Raw genomic sequence first — 9,155 nt, forward strand, 5'->3', positions numbered from 1 at the left:
TCTGAATCATTTCTGTGAATGTGAACCCCTCAAGGTCAGGTCCCCACTCTAAGAAGTTATGAATCTGTAGGTCTGAAATCGGATCATTAAATAAATCTTTAGGAAGATCTCTGTTCTGATGCTTCTTCCCCAAGACCCACACTCAGGAGCCCTGAGCTTGAGCCTTCTCACTCAGCACAGCTGAGACATCTCAGGAGGGGAGGGTTTAGGGTGGGAATTTCTGAGGGAGGTCAGGCTAGAACCAGGCAGAGAAAGGTCCAGTACTTGGGGTTCAGGCCTTTCTAAGGGACCCTGAGTGAAGTGCTGTGGGCTCCGCAGGCTGAGCATGGATGGGTCCATTCAAACGAGAGGAGCAGGAATCTGGTGAGCTCTGAGGGTGTCACTGAAGGGGGCCTGTGCAGTAGACCCTGGGCTTCAGCAAGACTGCTGGTCTCAAGGTGGGTGGTCATCTAGTGGAGGTGCTCACAGGACTGGCTGGTGTGAGTTTAAGGACCTGCAGGCTGCCTGCTCCCCACAGAGATGCTGTGGCAGCAACAGGATGGAGATGGAGTAATCCAGGTAAACTCTCAATACTCTATATGGTCCTTCTTAGAACTATCACAATGTCTCAGCAGTTCCAGAGAGGGGGAAAAAGTAAAATGGAGAAATGATGGGAAATATCCAATTATTTGAGGCTTAAAGGCAGTATGGAAATTAATTGTTGCAGATATCATCCATATGTGCTAACAAAGAGTTTATTGTTAGGTATTTTCCCTTCAACCTTAAATCCGTAGGTTGACACTACATTACACACCAACTTCATCACAAGAAACCATCCAGTTTTATTAACATGTCATATCACACAGTCAGAATAAAACCTTTTCCAACCCACTGTGTACCTGAGTAAAATACAGATTACAAGCATAAACAACGATATTCACTGCTCTGATACAATGATCTGAGAACTGTGATTCCTATGGTTGCAAAATGGAGGTTAATCATTTATGAAACAAGACATACACTAATTACATGACTTTTCTGTGACCGATTTCCATACATTTCTAGGGGATCAGAGATGTCTTCATTTGAAACATGTCCACTAATATTCATGACGTCTGTTGATATTATAAAAATACATCAAGATTTCAGTGAACTGTCATTGTGTTTTTCTTAAAAAGCAAGTGAAATAACTATTGAAAATGTACATCTTATTTTAATATGTGGAATTACTCCTTGAACACTTACCTCATGGTGACCTATAGGGATGTTTACCATGAATGACTAACACCTCCATTTAGATGTACATGTTACATTACTGTGTCCTTAATCTTCTAATGGAGAATAAATATAAATGATTACTCCCTAGGATAGAAGACCTTGTCTTATCTTTGAGATAGCAACCATCAAAAACATAACTTTGCATACACCCTAGAAATGAAGCATAACAGCATGGAGTAATGTGAGAGTTGAATCACATTTGTTTTGGTTTTCAAATAATCACAAATCATGTTAATATAAACAAAGAATGTTGGTAAAAATTGTACATTTCTAAACACCAACCTTCATCTTGTGATCCATATTAACGTATCAATTTTTTAATCTGTTTTAACTATGGATTACTATCTACAGTACTTCTCTTGAAGAGGAACTTCAAAAAATAAGATTGATGAAATGCTTTCTATTATACGGGCTTCCCTGATAGTTCAGTTGGTAAAGAATCCTCCTCCTTCCAGTATTCTGGCCTGGAGAATTCCATGGACACAGTCCATGGCGTTGCAAAGAGTTGGACAGAACTGAGCGACTTTCACTTTTTCTAGTGTGAAATTTCTGATATTTATTTAGATTTAATTGTTATTAAATAATTTTTGACATTTTCTTTATGTCATTCCTTATCTTTCTTATATAAATGGTCTTGTATTTTCTGAAGTGTATGTTTAGGACAAACCTCTTCCATCACTTATTACTAGGGTTTCTCTCCAGTACGTGCCCTCTGATGTCTAATAAGGTGAGAGCTCTGATTAAAGCCTTTGCCAGTTCTCTAGTATGAATTCTCTGATGTTGAGTAAGACGTGAGTGCTTGATGAAGGCTTTTCCACATTCCTTACATTTGTAAGATTTCTCTCCAGTATGAATTCCCTGGTGTTGAATAATACTTGAGTGGTGCCTGAAGGCTTTTCTGCATTCTTTACATTTATAAGGTTATTCTCCAATATGAATTCTCTGATGGTAAGTAAGACCTGAGCACTGATTAAATTCTTTGCCACAATCCTTACATTTATAAGGCTTCTCTCCAGTATGAATTCTCTGGTGTTGAGTAAGATTTGAGTGGTGACTGAAGGCTTTTCCACATTCTTTACATTTATAAGGCTTTTCTCCAGAATGAATTCGCTGGTGTTGAGTAAGATTTGAGTAGTGACCGAAGGCTTTTCCGCATTCTTTACATTTATAAGATTTCTCTCCAGTATGGATTACTTGATGTTTAGTAAGACATGAGTGCTGTCTAAAGGCTTTGCCACAATCCTTACATTTATAAGGCTTCTCTCCAGTATGAATTCTCTGATGGTAAGTAAGACCTGAGTGCCTGCTAAAGTCTTTGCCACAATCCTTACATTTATAAGGCCTCTCCCCAGTATGAATTCGCTGGTGTTTAGTAAAAGTTGAGGGGTGACTGAAGGCTTTGCCACAATCCTTACATTTATAAGGCTTCTCTCCAGTATGAATTCTCTGATGGTAAGTAACACATGAGCTCCGGTTAAATTCTTTTCCACAATACTTACATTTATAAGGCTTCTCTCCAGAATGAATTCTCCGATGGTAAGAAAGACCTGAGTGCTTGCTAAAGTCTTTGCCACAATGCTTACATTTATAAGGTCTCTCCCCAGTATGAATTCTCTGGTGTTGAGTGAGAGTTGAGTAGTGACTGAAAGCTTTTCCGCATTCTTTACATTTATAAGGCTTCTCTCCAGTATGAATTCTCTGATGGTTAGTAAGACCTGAGCTCTGGTTAAATTCTTTGCCACAATCCTTACATTTATAAAGCTTCTCTCCAGTATGGATTACTTGATGTTTAGTAAGACATGAGAGCTGTCTAAACGCTTTGCCACAATCCTTACATTTATAAGGCCTCTCCCCAGTATGAATTCGCTGGTGTTGAGTAAGAGCTGAGTTCTGACTAAAGGATTTCCCACATTCTGTACATTTATGAGGTTTCTCTCCAGTATGAATTCCCTGATGGTAAATCAGACCTGAGCACTGGTGAAATTCTTTGCCACAATGCTTACATTTATAAGGCTTCTCTCCAGTATGAATTCGCTGGTGGTTAGTAAGAGTTAAGTTGTGACTGAAGGCTTTTCCGCATTCTTTACATTTATAAGGCTTCTCTCCAGTATGAATTCTCTGGTGTTCAGTAAGATGTGACTTCTGATTAAAGGCTTTGCCACACTTTGTACATTTATAATGCTTCTCCTCAGTGTGAATTCGCTGATGTCTACTAATGTTTGAGTAACACATAAATGCTTTTTCACATTCCTTACATTCATAAGGTTTCTTGCCAGTGTGGATTTGCTGATCTTGACTAAGCTCTGAATTCTGATTAGAGGTGTTGCCACACTCTATATATTTGAAAGGTTTCCATCCTGAATGAATTTTCCTGTGTCTACTTAGACTGGATGAGTTAGTAAAGGCTTTCTCACATTTCGTACACTTGTAACTTTTCTGCGGATTCTGAATACTCTGCTGTTGAGTGAGATTTGAAGACTGATTAGAAACATCACCATATTCACAATTGTAAGTCTTCTCTCCAGTGTGTGTTCTCTCATTTAGTGGAAAACCTGATGTTTGATAAAAGATATTCCTCCATGTACTATTCTTAGAATCTTTGTCTGAAGATTGAGGTCCCTGATGTTTCATAGGGTGAGAGTCTTGTGTAGTTTTACACCCAGTTTCATTGCATGAATGGCTTCTCACTCCATCGTAAATATTCTTGTAATCATTGGGGGTAGAGCTCTTACTTAAGGCCTGACTCGTGTTATTACACATGAGAAGTTGTTCCATATTAACCATATCATGATGTGTATTGAACAATGATGGTAGGATTAACTCTCTTCCATTATTATCAACATTACACATGTTGAAACAGAGAGAAACTGTCTGTTGGTGGAAGAATAATGACCCCTTGCTCGCAGATCCCTCAAACTGATTATATTGTGAGTTTTCCCCATCGTTTTTAAATTTCTGGTTTTCAGACGTCCTTGAATGTATGTGTAATCGCAGCCTGTGTTCAGAGTGGTTTGCATGAGTATTTGCAGTAGAGACTGGATGACTTTCCAGATTTTCCACATTTCCCTTCAGAGAACGTGTATGTTTCAAAAAGTGATTTAAGCCTTTGCTTGAAGAGATACACTTCTCTGCAGATGTTGATAACTGAAATGGGTATTTTCCGCAGTTTGGCTCACATGGCTCATGTCTTTGGGCAGTAATGTCCGCATGGTGTGAATCTGCCTCAGTTTTTTTCTGTCTATATAAACATCTTCTAGATCTTTCACATACCCCCGTATATTCCTGGTCTTTCATTAAATGTTCGTTTCCAAGGTGAGCGCTTTCATATATTCCTAGGTTTGTTTTTTGGATTAAATTTTCTAATCTCGGATTCTTTGACATCAAACCACGGGTGTTGTGAGAAGACACAGCTGAAAGATACAAAATAAAAGTTTTGTTTTGTACAATTCTTATCTGCTGGGGCTGGTGTGACCTCAGCAGGGACAGAATTGGAGCCTCATTCTCTGTGGGAAGAGAACACGGCTACAGTCTGTGGCAGCAGGACAGAGTGAGACCTGTACACAGGGTACTGATCCCAGCCCTGCCCACCCAGCCTGAGAGGGTGTCCGCTGCTGTGGACAAAGGCTGGGTGCTGAAATGTGGGGTCTGGAGAGCAGACCCAGGCAGAAGAATGCTGTGGGTTGTGAGGAGGCATCCTGAGGGGACGGGGGTGAGGGAGGAGCTCTATAAACTAGAATGCTTGTGGAGGAAGCCTGAACCACCAGAGAGCAGAGTGCCATTGTTGAGTGATGCCCGCAGGGAAGACCACCATTGCTGCCTCTCTCCCCCTGTGCTGGCCCCTCCTCCCCCAGCATTAGGAAGGGCCGCCACCTGGGTGGGCTCTATTGAGCTCCAGCCACTGCCTCCCCCCATGCACCTCCTCCACAATCAGCAGACTCCTGTGCTCTGGGGCAGCTTCTAGAGCAGACACCTGTGGGTGGCCTACACACATAGAAGGAGCTGAAAGCTCAGCTGAGCCCTAGGGTTAAGGAAGAAAAACTGAAGTCTCTCCTCATGGTTGAAGAAACCATGCTTTTATACCTGCAACTGGCTTTGTCAATTCAGCCCCTACAGAGCGTCTGAATGGACAACCAGGGCTCCCCTAGTCATGGGAGGTATAGCTTTAGCAGCTGTGGACTTTGTGGGGATGTATGCTAGGTGGTGGGGCAGGCCAGATTCTGAGCTGCCTGCATAGCACCACAGGAGGTCCAGCTCCATGAATGCAATTTTGAGACCTGAGTTCACATGGTCTCTGCTCGTGTTCCAGTGAAAGCAACATCTGAGACACCAGAGCAATGTGCCAGCATGCCCATGGTTGAAGGGGTCCAAGAGCAGTGCCCACATGGGGTCACATGAGACTCACACAGCGCATGAGCACACCCCAAGGTGAATATCCCCAGAGGAGAAATCCTTAGTCGCTTCTCTCCCATTGGCTGTCCTCCAATCCTATCTACCTTGGGCACAGATCAGAATCACAGTGAAGAAATGGAATGGGGCCTCTTCTCCACCAACCAGGAGCATACCTCACCTCTGACAGGGCAGTGACAACCATAGAGCTAAGGGGGAAGCTCCCCTGAATATCCAGGGGAGGCTTTTGATTGATCCAGCAATCAAAGCCCAAATCAAGGGGATAAGGGTACAAGTCTATGGACCAACCTCACCCCCTAGTGGGAAGACAATAGAGCAAGAGGAGATAGGATCCTGAAGCCTGCAGAACAGACCGCAAACCCAGAAAATGTGACAAAATGAGTAAACAAAGAAGTATGCTGTGGAGGAAGGAGCAAGACAAAAAGCTACAGGAACCACTAAGCGAAGAAGAGACAGGCAGTCTAATGGTTACTCTTTGACTTAAATCATCTTAAATGCAGATGCCACTAGGTGCCCTCTAATTCTTTACCCACGTTTTATTTTAGCATGTTCTATATGATGTTTCAATATAAAAATCGTAAATGATACTGACATAGGTCTAATCAGAAAGTGAGGACATGTAGGACAAAGTCTGGGGAAGCTGATAACAAAATTAGTTAAATAAAAAGCAGTTCTGGAGAAATTAAGAAATGAGACTTTAAAAATATGATGGGAACACTATCAATGCACTGTGGAGATCTAATTGGGAAGGAAATATTAAAAAGAGTAGATATCTTTATGTAAAATCGATTGTCTTTGCTGTACAACATTGTAAACCAGTGATACTCCAATAAGAATGTTTTTAAAAGATTCTATTATCTAAACATTGCAGTAGTTTGAAACCATTGAAAATATGGTGGAAAATGTTTTACGTTCTTGAAGTGAAGTGAAGTCATTCAGTAGTGTCCGACTCTTTGCGACCCTGTGGACTGAAGCCCGCTCAGGCTCCGCTGTCCATGGGATTCTCCAGGCAAGAATACTGGAGTGGGTTGCCATTTCATTCCCCAGGGGAATCTTCTCAACCCAGGGATTGAACCTGGGTCTCCTGCATTGCAGGCAGACTCTTTAAGTTCTTATGCCAATTTATTTGAAAATTCTTTCAGTTAATTGAATATATTTAAGTCTTTTAGCATTAAGGAATTGGGGCAAATACACATTTCGTATGAGTTCATATGAAGAAAACAGAAACTTTGAAGTAACCCTGAGATGGCATTCTTTCTCTTTAGGGAGGTTTTGGTTTATGCAGTGAAGAAATTACTTAAATTTAAATTTTGTAAGATCATATTTGTAGCTACCAGTGTTTTAGAAATTATAAGTCAGGAAAAAGAAAAAACAAACCTCTGTCCCCAAGATTCCTAGAACTTTGTCAGTATGTCTACAATTCTGCTCACATACTGCCATCTAGAGGTAGAAACTTTAATAAGAGTGTCTTAGAGTTTTTCAGAAATGTGCAGTTTTCCTAGCACCACCACCCCTTACCCAAGAAATGCAATAGTAATCGATTCATGCAGGTTGTCACAGGCCAAGAGAAGGATTTCAGTTCTCACTGTGACTGAGAAAAGTAATTACTGAAGATGAATTCAGGAATGATTTAAAGAGACAGAATGGGGCAGGTGATATCCGCCTATGACAGCAACAGAAAGAAACCCAGACTTCTCCAAAATCGTTACCATTGAAGCAGATCTTCCCAAACCACATGCAAAGGATGAATTCCTCACTAATCCTTGGACCTGTCGTTGACTCATCGGCTCCATCCATTCACACCTACCTGTGTATATGGCTGGCGTCTCCAGTCTCCTTATATCCCAGGGATTCTTCATTTGCTCCAGAAAGGTGACCAGGTCTGGCTTAGAGACCACAAGACCTGCTATCAGGAAAAGGAATATTCATTTTGCTGGAGATTCATCAGTTTCCAATCTAATATGTATTCAAGCGAGAAGAGAAGGCACATGTGCTAAGTCGCTCCAGTCATGTCTGACTCTTTGCCACCCTATGGACTGTAGCCGGGCAGGCTCCTCTGTCCATGGGAGTGTCCAGGCAAAAATACTGAGTGGGTTGCCATGTCCTCCTCCAGGAGTTCTTCCCAACCCAGGGATCGAACCCCCTTCTTTTATGTCTCCTGCATTGGCAGGCAGGTTCTTTACCACTAGGGCCACCTGGGAAGCCCAGAGAAGGCATGGTAGAATGTTAATACAGCCTGGAGATAAAATATTTGGGGACACAATTTCCTAAGCTGTATTAACATTCCCTGGTGGCTCAGCTGGTAAAGAAGCCACCTGCACTGTGGGAGGCCTGTGTTTGATGCCTGGGTTGGGAAGATCCTCTGGAGAAGGGAACGGCCACCCACTCCAGTATTCTGCCCTGGAGAATTCCATGGACTATTACATAGGGTTGCAAAGAGTCAGACATGACCGTAATCTGGCTCATTATATTATTACATTATTAACATTCTAGAGAAGGTATGGTTGAATGTTAATATAGCCTAGAAAATTATATCCCCAAATACTTTATTGAAGCACTTTTATAACTAACAAATACATAAAGAAAAGGTCTTGAGATTCTAGTCAAGTACTTCTAAGGCCAAAGTAAGTAAATAGGAGAAATCTAATCTATAAAGGAGAGTGGCACCCTTTTATACCACAGAACCTACAGAATTACCACTAACCTAGAATGATGAAGATTCCATCAAGGAAAAGTTAGAATCATAATGAATCATCATGAAGTCTTCTTTCTCAACTCATAAATATCTATTTTCTCATAGAAAGCAGGGATCTGAAACTCTTATAACGAGCAGAAAATTCTAGGAGACATTCTAGAAATACAGGAACCAAAATCTAGTGGGTAGATAAGGGATTCTGGAAGTCAGTTATCCTCACCCAAGGAGGCCAGGTTCCTGTAGTTCTCTAACATCACGTCCCTGTACAATTCTCGCTGCCCGAGGTCCAGGCATTCCCACTCCTCTTGAGTGAAGTCTATGGCCACATCCTGGAATGTCAGCCGTCCCTGAAATACAAAGTACAGGTGTCATGTGGCCATGGGAAGACTCCATAATGTGACCCAAGAGGAAACCAGCAAGAGAAATGGTTTTGACTTAGGAGAATGTCTGGTGTTACACAAGAATATAATTTTTACACAGTAATATCTTCTACCACATTTTTAACCCCAAGAAAAGAGGATGAGATACGATCCATCAACCACTATAGCAATTATTCTGATTTGGAAGAGAAATTATAATCAGATCAACATTGGCATATTTATTTTTGAGTGTTGTACTCAGTTGACAGACAATAAACTGTCTATCAAAAGAAACAGGAAATATTTTTAGAAAGCACTTCCTGATCCAAATGTTCTGGAGTGGGCTCAGTGTGCCACATTTTTCACAAGCTTATTTGAACGAGTAATGTTGAAAATTCTGCTCCATGAGTGACAATGTGTGAACAGCAATGAGGTAG

General features: G+C 41.4%; 1 protein-coding gene across 1 annotated transcript; it reads right to left on the reverse strand.

Moving 5' to 3' along the window:
- Positions 1–2,178: 2,178 nt before the first annotated feature.
- On the reverse strand, positions 2,179–8,703 carry LOC108634556 (zinc finger protein 420-like). Its single transcript, XM_018044543.1, has 3 exons — positions 8,580–8,703; positions 7,472–7,567; positions 2,179–3,809 (listed from the first exon to the last, which is right to left on the reverse strand). The coding sequence occupies exons 1-3, from the start codon at positions 8,611–8,613 to the stop codon at positions 2,179–2,181; spliced, it is 1,761 nt and encodes a 586-aa protein (XP_017900032.1). The 5' UTR covers positions 8,614–8,703.
- Between the last annotated feature and the right edge of the window lie 452 nt (positions 8,704–9,155).

The sequence above is a fragment of the Capra hircus genome, unplaced genomic scaffold, assembly GCF_001704415.2.
Source record: "Capra hircus breed San Clemente unplaced genomic scaffold, ASM170441v1, whole genome shotgun sequence".
In the NCBI taxonomy this organism is placed as follows: domain Eukaryota; kingdom Metazoa; phylum Chordata; class Mammalia; order Artiodactyla; family Bovidae; genus Capra; species Capra hircus.

Bases quoted from the DNA above. Each gene is read 5' to 3' on its own strand.
- LOC108634556 (XM_018044543.1), bottom strand. From the start codon at position 8,613: ATGTTAGAGAACTACAGGAACCTGGCCTCCTTGG. The intron at 7,568-8,579 runs GTGAGGATAACT...TCCTGATAGCAG, and splicing joins CAGGAACCTGGCCTCCTTGG to GTCTTGTGGTCTCTAAGCCA. The intron at 3,810-7,471 runs GTAGGTGTGAAT...ATCAAACATCAG, and splicing joins GACGCCAGCCATATACACAG to GTTTTCCACTAAATGAGAGA.